This window comes from Chrysochloris asiatica, unplaced genomic scaffold (genome assembly GCF_000296735.1).
Source record: "Chrysochloris asiatica unplaced genomic scaffold, ChrAsi1.0 scaffold00123, whole genome shotgun sequence".
Taxonomy (NCBI): Eukaryota; Metazoa; Chordata; class Mammalia; order Afrosoricida; family Chrysochloridae; genus Chrysochloris; species Chrysochloris asiatica.
This window is the reverse complement of record NW_006408641.1, coordinates 10,137,586-10,155,106: the sequence shown is the minus strand read 5'-3', so window position 1 is coordinate 10,155,106 and position 17,521 is coordinate 10,137,586. Positions and strand designations below refer to the sequence as shown.

The window sequence follows — 17,521 nt, the reverse complement described above, 5'->3', positions numbered from 1 at the left end:
TCTGTGTTCATGAGGGCCATTGGTCTATAATTTTTTTTACTGATATGCTTGCCTAGTCTTGGCATTAAGACTATGCTGGCTTCATAAAATCTATTCAGCGTTTTCCATCCTTTTATGTTCTGGAATAATTTGAGTAAAAGTGGTGTCAATTCTCTCTGAAAAGTCATCTGAAAGGCCTGGACTTTTTTTGTTGGGAGTTTTTTAATGACTTGATCAGTTTCTTCTTTTGTTATACCTCCCTTCAAGTTTTGTGCTTCACACTGTTAGCTTAGGTAGGTCATGCCTTTCTAAAAGAATATCCATTTCTTCTGGATTTTCATTATTAGAGTATGACTCTTCATAATATTCTGTTGTTATCCTTTCTATTTCTTTTGGTTCTATTGTAACATCACCTTTATTGCTTATGTGTGTTATTTGTTATTAAGATCCCTCTATTCTTTTGTTAGATTTGCCAGTGGTTTGTCAATTTATTAATCCTTTCAAAGAACCACCTTCTTTTTCTTGCTGATTGTATTGTTTTTCTGTTTTTCAATTCATTTATATCTGCTGTTATCTTTATTATTTCTTTTCTTCTGGTGACTATTGTCTTCCTTTCGTAGTCTTTTTCTAATTGGTAAAGGAGTTATGTTAATGTGTTGATCTTGGTTCTTTCTTCTTTTTGGATTGTATGTTTTTTACTATAAATTGCCCTGTAAGCACTGCTTTTGCTGTGACTCAAAGGTCTTGGTATGTTGTGTTTTCATTCTCATGTGCTTCAAGGAAATTTTTTATGTACTTATTTTTTTTATTAGTTATAATTCAGTAGCTTTTAAACAGGGTATTACTCCATTTCTACATCTTTGATATTGTTTCCCTGATCTTCCTATTATTGATTTATAATTTTATAGTATTGTTATCTGAAAAGATGATTTGTAGTATTTTTATGTTTTCAAGTTTATCAAGGCTTGCACTGAGGCGGAACATATGTTCTGTTCTTGAGAATGTTCCATATGCATTGGAAAAGAATGTGTATCGTGGTGGTCTCCCATAAGCTATTTCTCTTCATGGTGTCCTACACAAATCTTAGGTTTCTTTGGATTTTTTGCTTCTTTTTTCTGATTGTTCTTCTAGCATACTAGCATTGAGAGAATACAAATATAATACTAATATCTTCAAGCTCACTAATTTTGACTTCCATTGATTCAGATCTACTGCTTTGACCTGTCAAAGTACTGTCCATTTCTGAAATCTTAGTATTAACTTGTGGGATTTCTAATTTCAGTTTTTGTATTTTTTCAGAAATTTTATTTATTTTTTACTTGTTCTTGTAGTGTTTTCCTGAATCTTCTAAAGTGTTTTCTGTGTTCTTCTTGCTTTCTTTGATTTTTCTCTCAATACATTTGTTGTTGTTGTTAAGTGCCGTTGAGTTGGTTCCCACACATGCAACCATGTATAGGGCTTCTAAGGAGCAACTGGTGAGCTTAAACCACTGACCATGCGGCCCAAACGACTTTGCAGTCTAGTGCATTAGCCCACAGCACCACACCAGTACCTAAATAGCACTCTTATGAATTCTTTCTCAGGTAGTTCCATTACTTTTTCTTCCTCAAAATGTTTTCTGCTTCTGCCTCTTGGACAGTTGCTTGAGCCTCCCTCCAATTTCTTCACGTGAACTGAAATTGTCTGTTGGGTTTGAGACATTGTGGTGTCGTTTTTTTTGTACTTCAGTGACGATTGCATGTTGATGTTTTCTTAGGCTCTCACAAACTTCCTCCTGATGGATGTGATCAGAGACTGGAAGTGTATGCACAGTTCTCCATTCAACATTGTGAAGCTCATTTTAGGGTGGGTTTGGCTGGTGTTGGCTGATGTGTATAGCTGTTCAGTTGTTGCAGGAGCCAATATTGGCTCAGCGAGTGGCGCTTCAGGGAGCATAGTGGTGTGGGGGCTGTAATGGTAATGGTTTCTGTTAGATGGGGCCAAATGCAAAAGCACATACACACACAATAAGATAAAACAAACAAACTAGCAAACATCAGTGAAAAAATAAAATAAAAAATAATGACATAAGGGAGAAAAAACAACAACCAGGCATAAAGCAGCAGGGGAACGCATATAATAACTGAAAACAGAAAAAAGGGATAGGAAATTTTCTATAAAAGAGAAAACTAAGAAAATAAAAGGAAGAAAGGGAGAGTGAAGATGAAAAGAGAGAGCGAGATTAGATAGTAGTAAAGAAAATTGAACAAGAAGGGGGTGGGGCAGAGAAAGAAGAAAAAACAAAAGTGGAGCCATAAAGGATAAAAAGTAAGAGAATGGAAGGAGAGGAAAAAGCAGAAGAAAGGATAAACAAACAAAAACAATGAAAGAAAAGAAAGAACATACACAAACCTTTGCAGGTGCTGGACCCAGAGAGGAGAAACCTCTGGGGTTCTCCTAAAAGAAAAGGAGCTCACCAGATGGGCTTGGGAGGAATGAGATGTCAGCGTACCTGGCTCTAGATGGAGTTCCTGTAGGTCTAGTTGTTGTCTATGTTCAGGTCACTAAATCCAGAATTCATGCAGGTCCTTAAGGTAGCTCAGTTCACTGTCTACCAGGACCAGAGGGCAGCTAGGGGCTGGGCAGCCAGCCATGAAGGCTCCTGCTAGTCCAAGACTTGTCTGTCTGGTGGCTCTGTGGGCCCTGTATGTCTGAAGAAGAGCCTGCCCAAATCCACACACCATGGCAGCACAGCTAGTGCCTACCTCATTTTGGCACAGATCACAACCGTGAAGCTATGAACTCCTGGACTAAGGGGCTGCGCTGGGGCTGGACACACCTCTAATCACCAAAGGAGCATGGTACAAAAACAAATCACACCTTTTCCATTGCCAGTCACCAGTGTACCACCGGGTTGCCAGAGCTGCCTGAAAATGTTCAAGACAGCCATGCCTTGTCTTGCCAATAAGTGCGTTCACCAGTCTCCTTCCTTCCTTCACTGCCCCTGCTCAGCCTCATCTCCAAGAAAGTATTCAATCCACTTCTCTAACCTTTCCTGTGACGCTCAGGGTTCCAGGATCTGTGTCTGTTTCATTTGGTCTCCCATATCTTTATTACAGAGGATCTCTGTGTAACGTGTCTCCTAGTCGCCGTCTTGCTGGAAGTACTGACATTTTAAAAATGTAGATGGTCAGTGTTGGAGTCCAGATCAAGATTCAGAGGAAGAACTGGATATCAATACCATTCTACAGTCAGCGAGCAGAACAGCAGAGTCAGGTTGAAATTTAAATTAAAAGGTTTTATTGAGAGGCAAGGCAATTTGCAAATTGGGAATCAGGAGGTCCTGAAAAGGAGACAGCTCAGGAAGTTTTATGAAATTACAAGGAACTTCGGTAAAAATTCAGTGGATGACCTTTGGGTAAATGTTTACAAAATTGGATGAGGGCACATCTGATTGTTAGGAAATTGCATGTTGTTGTTCCAACTCACAGTGACCCTGTACAGGGTTTCTGAGCCTTTAAAACTTTGCAGGAGCAGAAAGCCTCCTCTTTCTCCAGATGAGAGACTGGTGAGATGCAACCACCAGCCTTGTGGTTTACATTCCAATGCTTAGCCTATGGAGCCATGGTGCTCCCCAGGAGATTACATAGACTTCTAAAATTGATTTTTTTTTTAAAGTTACACAGTAATCATTAAGTAGGGTACATATGGCCTCAAAACAGGCATGATATCTTCCTTGAATGACTGCCAAGAGGACATGCATAATCTGAAATTTGTTTTGTGTAAGCATTTGTTCTGAGAATTGTTTAGTACCTGACTTCCACAGAAACAAACAAAACCTCTAAGCAGGAAAGTGACATTGTTCTCTGAAATTGTTTACCATGGAATTTTTCCAGGTGCAACTGAGAATTACAGTAATAAAAAGCAACATTCCTGACACAGAGGTTACTTTTGATTCAAAATGGAGTTTTAGCCTCAGATCATAGCTCAGCCATCACCTCATGTCGGGATTCCTAAACTAATCTGGGGTGCTCTTACTCAATGTTGAAATCAAGAAGAAAACAGCAAGGTGTTTTCTCTGGTTATTAAGGCAGAGATGTCAAAATAGGAAACATACTGTTTGTTTTATTGGTTCAGTTCAACTGTTTTTTTCCCTCCATGGAAAACTGGAGACAATTAATTCGTTCTGTTTTTTTCAGAAGTATTAATATTTTCTTGGAGCTGTGGTATGACACTGTAGGATAAGCACTGGACCGCTAACTGAAAGGTTAGTGGTTCAAATCCACCTATCGTTTCTTGGAAACCTTATACAGGGTTGTTGTGAGTCGGCACCGACTTGATGGCACTTAGCAACAAAAACAAAATTTTCTTGCTGCAAAAATAAAAGAATGAACAAATATTTCGGTAAAAGTAAGGATATGGTTTTGGAGTTTATTTTTAATTAACCTTTAAAATTGTACAGCCACAAAGTTGTTGTTAAGTGCCGTCAAGTCATAGTAACCCTTAAAGGGTTAATGAGGAGGTTGGTGGGTTTGAACCATCCACTTTGAGGTTAGCTGTGCTTATCCTAAAACACATCAGGACTCAAAGTAGAAGTTAACAAGTAACCATCTGCATTTTAGACAGGTGGGAGATGTGAGGGTTGCGCCACCAGGGGGCGCGCCAGCTCTCCTTCGTCGTGCCTGGGCGCCGAGCCGGCACACGCCTGGCCACACCTTCTGCCCCGCCCGTCACGTATCGTCACACCTCTTGCTCCGTCCCACACGTCCCGCCTCCACTTCCGCTTTGAGAGAGTTGATAACCTCGCATTTCCGGGAGGTCCTCGTGGAGAGCGTCACCTTGGTCAAGATGGATTTTTCTGGCCCTGCTAAGCCGCTCTTGTCGCTGAACCCAGAGGAACAGGCCAAATTTCAGAAGCAGGTGGCGCAGGCCCGCCGGCGCGCGACCCAGGTGAGGAGTGGGGACGGACACGGGATGGGGGGGTGCAATTCGCGCGGAGCCGGGCCCGAATCTTTGCACCACGTTGCGCCTGGCCCCGGGCACTCGCCAAATGGGCGCTCCCCGAAGAGGGTCTCCCCAAATAGGCGCCCGACTGGCGGCGGCCCTTCTGTAGAAGGAGTGGGCACGTAGGGATTCGTGGCAGCGAACGCCGGCTGCTGGGAATGGCTCTCCCAAGCCGCAAGTGACCCGGACGGTAAAGTGGCGCTGGGGATGGGTATGGTAAGCACTGTACTGGACTGCGTGCTCCGTAGAAGGAAGATGAGGCTTTCTGCTTCCACCAAGATTCAAAAAGTTTCAGAACCCTAGCCAGGGTCTCTGTGAGTCCGAACCGACTCGACGGCACTTAGCAACGGAGTGACGCTGTAGGCTCAGCGCTGCTGTTCACCCCAAGGGCGTAGTAAGGTACAGAATGGCGGTGAGCCCACCGACGGCTCTAACACCTACCCCAGGGTCCTCCCGCCTCTACTTTTGCTCCTGGAAAGGGAGTTCCGGACAGGCCTCCGTATTCGGAAGGCTGGTGACTTGGAGTTCTTTTAAAGACAATACTTGCCAAGTTCTGTTTGCTGAGTAGGGCCCCTGTCATCAAGTTTCTATTGAAGTTCTCTGGGCCAGAATTGAAAACTCGGCATGTTGCAAAGATTTATGTATGTACATATTGATCCAACATAGTAATGTTTTTCTCCCTTACGTTATGCTGCGATATGAAACTAACAAGAGTGTTATTACCGTTTTAGTTGGGATTAAATGTTAAAGTGCTAATTCATTACAGTTGTGATCATGGAAACACGGGGTTCTTGGCATCATTGTTGAATTTAGAGGCAGGGGTAGTACTGCAATGTGATATTTGCTTCTTTTTTTTTTATTTAAATGTATATGTATTTACTTGATCTTTATCTCTAGCAAGAAAAATTAACTCCTGGAGTAGTATATGTGGGCCACTTACCCCGAGGCCTTTTTGAACCCCAATTGAAGGCGTATTTCTCCCAGTTTGGTACTGTTACACGACTCAGATTGTCCAGAAGTAAAAAGGTAAAAATTTTTAACATTTATATTTCATGTGTGTGTGTGTGTGTAACCAGTGACAGTTTACAGTGTTGTTGGGTTTTTTTTTTCTTGGTTGCTATTTCCTTCATTTTTGCTGGGTAAGGTATTAGTATTTTGCTACATGACATGTGTTTTCACAGCACATTTTAAAGGGTTTTTTTTTTTTAATGTTTTATTGTGAATTATGTGATAGTTTACATGGGAGAACTTTAGCTTTACATTCATCCTATCATTTTGTTTCATTGCCATACATCATCAAACAACCACAGGGTATACACTGTGAGCCTGTCCCCCCCACCCCCCATCATCAGCACACAGCCCCTCTCCCTCTCTCTGTCTACAAAACGTCTACCTTTACATTTCCAACCTTCACAATCAGGCCTGATAAAGGTTTTGTTTGTTTTTTTTTAAACTATTTACGGAGGTGGTACATTTTGAGTTGGATTTCAATGTTTCCCTTCCACTTCTCCCTGTTGACTGTTGGGATTGTGAAATGGGTCTTTGGGCATAGTTAATTTTACCAAAATTAGACTCAACAGGCTAGTGAATGTATCCAAGCTGCCTTTATGTCTTTTGATTCTTAGTATGTTGAGCCATACAACTTTTAAGTTGTCTCTTATCTCCATAATCAGCACCAATTTTTATTCATACACAGAAACACATAATACGAGATTGTAAAGTATTTCTGTTGTTGTTGTCAAGTGCTGTTGAGTCAATTCCGACTCATAGTGACCCTGTATAGGGTTTCCAAGGAGCAGCTGGTGAGCTTGAACCGCCGACCTTGCAGTCTGGCGCATTAACCCACAGCACCACACCAGGACTAAAAAGTATTTCTAGATGTCATTAATTATTAGTAACATTTACTGAGTATGAGTACTTAACTGACATCATGTTGAACCATATGAGAATAGTTACTTTATCATTCCCGTTTATTATAGACTTAACTGAGGCTTGGAAAGCTTAACTATTATCTATCCAAGTGTGTGTTAGAGTGGGATCTGAACCTGGGCATTGGACTCTAGAATTCATATAGTTGTTACTGAGCTCTGGAGGAAAATCCACTTTGCGGTGTGGGGCTGAAGTCAGAACTCAGAATGTGGGTTTTAGAGTGCTGTGTGGGAAAAGATGAGGCTTTCTGCTCCCGTAAAGATTTACAGCCTCGGAAACCCTGTACAGGGTCGCTATGAGTCAGGACCGACTCCACGGCACATAAGCACCACCACACAGATCCTTTGCTTCCACCTGGGAACAATAACAACAAAAAGATGATTACTGCCAAGTCAATTCTGACTCATAGCAACCCTATATAGGACCTCAGAGACTTAATTCTTTACAGGAGCAGATAACCTCATATCTCTCCTGTGGAGCAACAGTTAGCAGCTCAGCATTAGACCACAGTGCCCCCAGAGCTCCTTCCCACCTTGGAAGGTAGCCAGTAAATGTGAGAATGAGCAGTGTTTTATTGTTTAGTTAGGAGTCCTGGTGTGGTGTTGTGGGTTAATGCAAGGTCAGTTGGAACCTCACGGTTGGGGGTTCACGCTCACCAGCCACTCTTCAGAAACCCTTTATGATTCAAGGCACTTAACAACAATAAAGGAGTTGGATTCCTGATGTGGCATTGTGGGATCAGCACTGGACTGCAAAGTAGAAGGTCAGTGGTTCAAACCCACAGGCTGCTCCTCGGAAACCCCATACAGGGTTGCTGTGAGTCAGAACTGACTTGACGGTACTTAGCAATAACAACAAAGAGTTTGTTCTCTGTTCTTACCTCTAAAATGGAAATAGGTCACTTGCATTTTGTTGTGAAGCACCATACCATCTTCTGCGTATTGGGAATATATGAGTAACATGACTGTCAGTGAAGCAGTCCATAAATGAAGAACTGGGAAGCCCTACTGATTTTCTTTACACAGTGCATTGTGACTGTTGAATAGATCTCAGGCATAGGCATCATGTATTCATTATACATAACCAAATTCTAACAAGATTTGAAAAGCAACAAATATGTTTGACTCTTTTGGATCTTTTTCTTCCCTGTAGTCCTTGTGTGGCACTGTAAGATAAGCACTGGGCTGCAAGACTGGTTTGAATTGCAAGGTCAGCAGTTCAAACCCACCTGACGGCACTTTACAGTTATCAAAAACATTAAAGCACTTCTAATGTCAACTTCAATTCGCATAATCTGGAACTGGCTAGGTTGTGTCGTTGTTAAGTATCGTCGAGTCATTTCCAATTCATAACTACCCTTTATAGGGTTTCCAAGTAGCAGCTGGCTGGTTAGTTTGAACCACCGACTTACCCTGTGGTGCCACACCAGGTTTCCTCTTTTATAATCAGGTTTATGTAAATCATTTAAATTAGTAGCTAAAAGTTAGTTTAATCGTTAAAATTTATTTAGCTTATATCTTGTGGATTTTCCATTACAGACTGGAAATAGTAAAGGCTATGGCTTTGTGGAGTTTGAGTCTGATGATGTTGCCAAGATAGTTGCTGAAACAATGAACAACTACCTTTTTGGTGAAAGACTCTTGAAATGTAAGTACTCTACTCTTACCTGTTAAGGCTGAGTGGATCTCTACTGCTAACGGGTGACTGGTGTGAAGGACAGATGGTTCAGCTGCTTGGACACTTCTTTTGGGGGGGATTCTCTTAAGGATTGCTATAAGACTTGAAGTGCATTTCCAGGCAGATTCTAATTAGAATTCTTAAAACTCTACTTAAGTAGCTTTTAACTCTATGTAGAGTCAAAACAAGTTAGTGTGGGAGCACTTTGGCACAGCTGTTATACATTCTTAATGGACTATGCAAGAGTCCTCTGCCGAACTGTCATTGTAGTTGAAGTCTGGAGATTAAGCACGAGTGAGCTGGATAAAGGGGGGTGGGGGTAGAGCCTGACTGGCTGAAGGACAAGTCCAAAGCCTGAGGTGACTGACATCTTTTGCCTAGAAGGGAATTTGAGGGGGGGAATAAGAAGAGATAAAACAGAAATAGCAGACGCAGGTCAGATTATTAAGTTTAATTAGTCAAGTTAGGGAATTAAGTCATCTTGCAGGCAATGGGAAACCCATTAACAGGTTGTAGATCGGATGATATCAAAGGATGACTTCAGAGCGAGCCTAAGTGATTTCTACTATAGCTCTTGCTTACCACTCCACTGTCAGTTTGTTGTTCTGTGAGCTGGGAGATAATCTCACCAGTATTTAAATACCAGCAGGATCACCTATGGTGGGCAGGTTTCAGCTGAGCTTCCAAGCTTAGACCGACTAGGAAGAGTGACCGACCACTTTTGGTTGGGTAACCACTGAAAATCTTAAGACTAGATAACAGTTGAACATTATCCAATACAGTGTCAGAAGATGAGTCCCTCAGGTTGGAGAGCACTCAAAATACAACTGGAGCAGAACAAAAGTGGAGTTGACCTTAATGACGTGGATGGAGTAAAGCTTTCAGGATCTCCAATTGCTGATGTGGCACAACTCAAAATGAAAAGAAATAGCTGTATACATCCATCCATTAGTAATCAGAACGTGTAATGTACAAAGTATGAATCTTGGGAAATTGGAAATTGTCAAAAATGAAATGATTAAAGATCATTTTGAATTGAACAGTCATGGTTCACTTAGAAGGACAAATTGGTGAGGAATGGCATTGTATTATAAAGACCAGTTGATACCACCAGCCACTAAAGCCAGTGATGATGAAATTAAGGAATTCTACCAACTTCTTCAGTCTGAAATTGATCAAACATGCAATCAAGATACAGTGATAGCTACTGGTGATTAGAATTTCAAAGGCGAAAACAAAGAAGATCTGTAGTTGTAAAACAAGGCATTTACAATAGAAAGGATTCTGAAGATCACATGATAGAATTTTTGCAAGACCAATGATTTATTCAATGCAAATACCCTTTTTAAACTACATAAAAGGCAACTATATACACATGGACATCACCAGGTAGCCTACAGAGGACCCAAATTGACTACATATGTGAGAAGGGACACTCAAGGCCAGGGCTCAATTGTGGAACAGACCATCAGTTACCTGCAAGTTCAGGCTGAAGCTGAAGAAAGTCAAAACAAGTCCATGAGAGCCATAGTATGACTTTTAGTATATCCCACCTAAGCATTAGAACTTCATATTCCTCTCCAGTACCGTAATTCAGATGCATCAGTTCTATTGCAGTCTTTCTTATTCATCATCCAACTTTAACATGCATATGAGGCTATTGAAATAACATGGCTTGTGTCGTGGTTTGATTAGGATTTGATGATTTGGGTCTAACTTTTCAACTTGGAATGTTTCCTAAACATTCCTATGTGGTTATTATTCCCACCCCTACTCTGAACCTGCAACTATGTATGTTTCCCATCAGAAAGCCCAGACAGCAAACCCCCTGTAGGATTGGGTGTTGTTCTTTGGTTTTATCCAAGGTTTTTTTCCTTATTCTCTGTACTAACCTTCAGGGGAAACACATGCCAACTTTCCTGTTTTATTAGGAGGAAAGGGACTGACCTTACCCAGAATGATCTCTGAGACATCTGTTTTATTGGTGTCAAAGTCCTAGTGACCCTGGTTTGGTTGGGATAACAGTGTCCACTGTAGGGAACCTTCTATAGGAATTTGTATCAATCTAGCAGCCAACAGTGACTGCATAGGACAGGGGTTGTCATGCTCCAAATGGACCCTGTCTGGTTATCGTTAGAGCCTCCGCTCTACCCCCAGTAGTGTGTGAGCTGTGGGTGTAGCCTCCACTCAACATACTTTCTTCCTAGCACACAGCAAACTCAGTCAACAGTCTTCAGTGCCAACCGAAAGCAGGAGTGGGAAGGTTTGAGAGACCTCAGCTATGGGCTGGCTATACTAGAGGGAAACTTAAGCACTTCTGACAAGTGTCTGCTCAGGAAGGTGCTAGAATGCTCTAGACAGACACCTAGAGAGGTCAGCCTTGTTGGTTTTAGAGCAGAAGCATGGGGCCCTATCCTTTTGCACAGGCCTGGGGATGTTAGGGAGGCAGGCTCTTTTGCTGAGGCTGCTTCCCCAGTTCAGCTACTGGGGGTAGGAGCAAGATGCTGAGAAAAGTGATTTTCCTGCTGTATGCTACTTGTTGGTCAGCTGGTTTTTACCTATCTAGTACCCTGTTCCTGCGCTCTGCTACCTATTCAGAGTCCCTCAAGGCTGAACATTGTCTCCTGTTGGTGTTTCTTGTATTTGTGGGGTAGGATCAGAACAGCTTTCCATAGCGTTTTCATGGTATTTAGAAACATATCCAGGCCTGTTTTCCCAAGCATCTCTGGTGGGTTTGGACTGCCAGCATTTCAGCTAGCCGTAGACCATTTGCTCCATCCAGGGACTCCTAGATTGAAAGCTAGTCCTGCAGTGGCTTTCTGAACAGCTTGACGGAGGTAAAATTACAAGGTGGCTCCTGTCAGGAAGAAAGGCCAGGTGGGCAGCCTCCAAATGTTGTGTCATGTCTGACTTCTGAAAAATAACAGAAACTGCTTTGGATTTAGATTTTGTTGCTTCTGCACTGGAACATTTACTACTCCCTTAGGGTAGAATTGGCTCATTCTGATAAGAGATTAACCACATTTTCAAGGATATGAACTCTGGGGAGTTACAATGACATTAACATAAATTCCTTCCTTCTCATTGGGTTGAAAACTTTTTCTTGTTTTATTTTTTTACATGCAGGCGATTTGATGCCATCTGAGAAAGTACATGAAAAACTTTTCAAAGACTGGGATGTTCCCTTTAAAAAGCCATCAAATCCAGCAGTGAAACGGTATAATAAGAAACGGTCAACTGCAGAAAAGCTACGGATGGAGAAGCGATTCAAGAACAAAGAAAAATTACTCAGGAAGAAGATAGCTAAAAAAGGAATAGTGTATGATTTTCCTCCATTGGTAAATACTCTTGGATGAAATGATTTGTGGGAGGGGAGGGTTGTACATACTAGTAATATAAAATGGTCTCGCCATGAGTACTCAGTGGCAACAACAGACAACAGTTTTAGCATATGAGGATCATCAAAGAGTTTGTGGGAAAATTCCATTCTTTGCATTTTTCCACATACTTTATTGAAGCCTCGTATATGATCTTTGTTATTATATATAAATTATCTAGCCTTATCACATACATACTAGATTTTTGCTAAGTTTGTGAAACATCTGTTTGTATTATAGGTTCTTACTAAAAATTTTATCACAACAGATCTAATTATCTCCTTTATGCAAAGGAAGAAACTCTTTGAAGAATTTACTTGCCCATGATCAGATTTTAGGTTATTGATGTTACACTGTTTAAACAAAAAAAGACAGTGCTCTTAGATTACTATTTAAAGGTTGTGTTGGCAGAATTAATGAGTCCTGGTGTGGAACTGTAGAATAAGGACTTGGAAACCCTATATGGTTTGAGTTGAGAACCAACTCAGCAGTCCGTAAAAACAACATGTATAAAAATCAAGTCTAAATTGATGATCTCTTTTGTGCTACTTGACTAAAAATTAAATACCTTCATATTCTTTTAAACTGGTAATATTTTCAAAATAAAGTGTGTGTGCATATATATCAAAACTAGCTAGGTAGCGCCCCCTCTATAAATTAAGTGTGTAGTGGCTGAAATATTGCAAGTGTTACATGTAGATAAGGTAGCATAGATTTTCATTCCATTCTTACTTCATTGCTTGCTGAATGAGGAGATTTTGCTGAATCTGTTCTCCCTCTTTCACAATATGGAGAGTCTGCTAGCACTTACCAGTAAGAGTCTGATAGTGTAGGAATGAAGGTTGTTAGGATAGGACTAGAAAAGACTGGGTTGCCCTTGTTTGGCCAGGTTATTGATTCTTAATTGTTTGTCCAAATCCCAAACACAGTCTAACAACACTGTCTAAAGTTGTGATGTTTAAATTTAAATGCTCAGTCATTTTAGGGAGGTTTTACCAACAATTGTATATGATAATATTATAGGAAAGTTTAAAAAAGAATAAAGATGTGAGACTAGTGGTGTATAATTTCTTTGTTTATTTAAGATTTTACCAAAAAAGAAAAAACAGAATATTTTGAACACTGATCTTCGGAACTCTACAAATACCCAGGTAAATTTTTATTGATCATACTACATGCTGGATAGTAGAAATAGTAAAATTATTCAAGACTATAAGAAGCTCTGGTAGCATAGTGGTTATGAGTCAGGCTGCTAATCTCACGGTCAACAGTTCAAAACTTCTAGCTGTTCCACAGGAGAAAGATGAGGCTTTCTGCTGCCATAAAGATTTACAGCCTCAGACACCCTATACAGAGTTACTATGAGTCGGAACTGACTCCATGGTACATCAGCACCACCACCATTCAAGAAGACTATGACACTGATAAATGGGCAGATACCAAGTGACTTTAAATTTATTTAAGATTTTACTTGTGACGAAGTAAAAGATTTCAGGCACTCCTGAAAAGACTCTAGGTAACCTGGTAAAACTCTTCATTACTCTGGGCACAGGTATAGAAATAATTTGCAATACAAAAAGTAGTCTCAAAACTGTTATCACCTAATTTATGACATTTTCAGTTAATTCTTGGTGATTCATTGGCTACAGAGAGCTTAACAAAAGTTAATCATGTGTTTATTGTCTGTCTACCTCTTCTTCCCCCCTCCCAGACCGAAATGAGACTTGCTAATTTTTTTGCACATAAAAGATTGATTTGTTGCAAAACAATGCAGTGATAACTTCAGATCTGCTTAAAGCACACTGATACATGGAATTCAGATCTATACGATTAATTTCCAAGTATGCTGATAAGCAGTTTACATACAAATCAGAAAGCTTTATACTGAGGTGGTGGTGGTGGTGGTGGTGGTTATGTGCTGTGGAGTTGGTTCCGATTCATAGTAACCCTGTACAGGGTTTCCGGGCTGTAAATCTTTATAAGAGCAGAAAGCCTTAACCGTTCTCCTGCAGAACAGCTGGTAGTTTCAAACTGCTAACCTTGTGGCTCACAGCCCGATTTGTAACCACTACGCTACCAGAGCTCCTTTTACTGAGGTAGTTGAGTGGTAATTTTCATTAAGTTGTCCCCTCTGGCTCTGGAACAAAAAAGCTTTATTATGAATTGAGTAAAGGTTTATAGAAAAGATTATCAGCTAATGTCCAAAGGGGACATTTTGCAAGCCAGCCTCCTACCCATAAGCACAAAGTCTTACTTAGTCAGTGGGCCTAGAACCTCTGCAGCTGCTCCGTGTCTGCTGGTGCCACGTTTCTAGGTAGTGATCTCACACTCCTTTCAGGCTCTTCCTTCTTGATGGTCTTGGATTGTTGGATTGTGTGTTCCTGAAATGAAAGATTAACTGAAGCACTGCAGGGTTGGTTTGAACCACAAGGGTGTCAGTTACTAGCCGCTCCTTGGAAACCCTAAACAGGGTGGCTATGAGTCGGAACCAACTCGACAGCACTTAACAATACTTTTACTTACACAACTTATACAATTTTAGTTTGACAGTCATGCTTAATCCTAACAGCTAACATTGTATCATAAAATCTGATCACCATCATCCCACTTCCCCTTTCCTAAACTTCATCTGGAAAAGAGAAAACTAGTCAGTGTATAAAGTACTTTACACCCTCATTCTGAAACTAAGCACACCCATGAAAGCTGTAAGCCAGCCACACATCATGCCCTTCCTCCATTTTTGATAGCCAGTGTCTAAATGGCTTGTCCTTGTGGCTCTGTGGGTTGATGTGAACTGTAAGGTCAGTGGTTCAAACTCACCAACAGTTCCTTGGAAACCTTATGAGCGTCGCTTGAGTCAGTGCTGACTAGATGACACTTAACCCAGTACACTGAGGAAAAAAGTTTGTTTTTTGATATGAAGAATCTTCCCATTCTGGTTGGAATTTTGGGCAGCTGCATCCATAAGTAAAAGTCTAGTTAATCAAATGGCAAGCACTTTGCACTTGGCTCACAGTTATCAAGCATCTTTACCTGGTCAGGTTAGGGTCAGCTTAACTTCGCCATCCCTGCTAGGGTCAAATGGATACTAGTACAAGTTGGTAATTCATGCACACCTCCCTGCACTTTAGACCAACTGGTCACTTCACGCTCATCCCTAGACCCCAGGGGCTAGGTTAGTGCCCAGGGGCTCTGGAGTTTATATGTCTCCGTAAACTTTAGCTAAGCCAGCCCTTCCTCGTTCTCATCTCAAGGAATGCAGGTGTCAGTAGAACATGTCCAGACTTAGCCTATATCTTCATTACTTCATTTCTCTTACTCCACTCACAAGTCGATCCAGGTGGTCACCAGAAAGCATGCTAAACTGCTTGTGGATTCCGTTTAACTTTCAGTCCTAGAAGGGGGTTTTCTTTTCTCTGATGTATGTGTTGGCTTTTTTTACTTTGATGCTTCCAAAGCAAATCGCTTGCTTGAAACTGAAACAGCCAAACAGTCTGGTTTTTGTAGTTTTGGTTTTTGAGTTTCTTGGCAGGTTTTTCTTTCAGTAAGATTCTTCGGTTCTTCCAGCAGTCCTGGGTTGGTTTGCATATCTTTTCAAATGGGAATGTTCCAACTCTAGAAGGTTCTGGGTAGTGTCTTAACATTGATTTTCTCCACTTGTCATACTACAGGATCTGATGTCTAGGGATGGATAACCTAGTGCTTAGCATTTCCACTATCATTCCCATAAGTGTGAATCTGACGGTTGACTAGGGTATATATGTTGTGTGTGCAGGCTTCAGAATTAATATTTGTGGTGGTGGTCACCAGTTCAGTAAGGGATGAACCTATGGCATCCCCATCACTCACAGGGTAGACTTCCCCAGTAGGAGTTCTTTGGTCCTTGGTAAGAGAAGAGCTGTGTGCCAAAGCTCTCATATGGCTTCTCATGTCGGTCCTCTAGAGCTGAGTGAAGTAGGTGCTTTGCCTAAAGGACTTTCCATAGTCCTAACATTTGTAGGCCTTTTCCCTAGTGTGTGTCCTCATGCAGATTGAGTGATGAACTGTAATGGAAGGATTTCTCATATCAATTGTATCCGTAGGGCTTTTCCTTGGTGTTAATCCTCTGGTGTTCTATGACGGGAACTCTGGCTGAAGGCCACACTCATTGGAGCTTTTCTCCTGTGTGGATTCTCTGATGCTGGATGAGGGGGACAAGCTGGTGGGAAGGCTCTGCTGCATTCATAAGATTCATGCGATTTCTCCCAAATGTCTGTTCACTGATGTTTAGATAAAGGTTAGCTGTGGCCAAAACCCTGGCATTATGCTCAATATGGTTTCTCCTTGGTATGGATTCTCTGTGCTCAGTGAGGTGTGTGCTCTACCTGGAGGCCCTGCCCTCACTGGCTGCATCCACAAGGCTTCTGTGTGTGTCTTTTCATGCTGAGTGAAGAGTGTGACTGAAGGCTTTCTTCCCACACTCCTTGCAGTGCTCTGGCTGGAGGCCTTTCCTGTACTTGTTGGACTCAGTACTTCTCTCCTGTGGGGATTCTCTGATGCTGAATCAACAGCGTGACTCAGGTGTAGGCTTTGTTGCACTCCGGCACCCTAGGGCTTTCCCCCAGTGTGGATTCACTGCTGATTGGTCAAGAATGGCCTGTAACTGAAGGCCTGGCCACGCTTTCTGTATTTACAGGACTTCTTCCTGGTGTAGGCTCAGGGGTGCTGGATGAGGTGGATACTTTGCTGGAAGGATTTCCTATTTACACTCATAAGGTTTCTCATCCATGTGAGTCTGCTCATGTTGGCAAAAGGATTTTCCCATAGTCGCTGCTTGTAAGGCTTCTCGCCTGTGTGAGCTTCCTGGTGCGTGGAGCAGTTTGGTTGACGGTCTTCCCATATTGCTTGCTTGCATTTTTAGGGTTTTCCCACCAGTGTATTTTCTGTGGTGTTTGGCAAGCACTGAACTGTTTTTTGCAAACCTTTTCCATGTTCATGACTTTCATAAGGTCTCTCCTCCCGTGTGTGTCTTAAGGCTTTTCCACATTTCTGACATTCATAGGGTTTCTCTTTTGTGTAGGTTTTCTGAAAAATATTTGAATCTAGTTTCTGTTTCTGTCCTGTGTTCCCCATTATGGGGGTCTTGTCTTTCAGGAGTGATTGCTTGATCCAGAGCCAATGGTGAGTTGGGACATTGGGGTTCAGACTCAGGTTTTCTCCAAACCCCTCCCCTGATGCTGCTCCTTCACAGACATGAAAGCCAGCCACACCACACAGATATCTGCGATGTCATGACTTCCCTTCTTGTGGCCCTTGGCATAGTCACCCTGGTGGACCACAGACTACCTCACAGTCATCTTTCTACCAGGACATCGTCAGTTCTTCAGAGATAGATGTCTTGCCACAGACTTACCTTGTAAAAGTAGAGAGGAGGTGATGTTTTAGTTATTCCTAGTGTCACCCCACATTTATGTGCTCTATATTGTCTTGTACTTTTTCAATCCAGGACTCTACACCAGTTTGTACACCATCATTTTTAGAGAGACGAAAATCTGAAGTGGCGGAAATGAATGGTGATGATGAAGATAATGAGATTA

The 17,521-nt window shown here is 41.6% G+C and overlaps 1 protein-coding gene across 1 annotated transcript in view; it reads left to right on the top strand.

The window, feature by feature from the left end:
* NIFK (nucleolar protein interacting with the FHA domain of MKI67) overlaps window positions 1-17,520 on the top strand; it is a gene marked incomplete at its 3' end in the record, with an annotated part of 26,533 nt that extends 9,013 nt beyond the window's left edge. The window contains 7 exon segments of the mRNA XM_006878409.1: window positions 4,581-4,908; window positions 5,860-5,988; window positions 8,430-8,538; window positions 11,695-11,906; window positions 13,031-13,096; window positions 13,410-13,469; window positions 17,431-17,520. Of these exon segments, the coding sequence (XP_006878471.1) occupies window positions 4,581-4,908; window positions 5,860-5,988; window positions 8,430-8,538; window positions 11,695-11,906; window positions 13,031-13,096; window positions 13,410-13,469; window positions 17,431-17,520 (994 nt within the window).
* Window position 17,521: the final 1 nt, after the last annotated feature.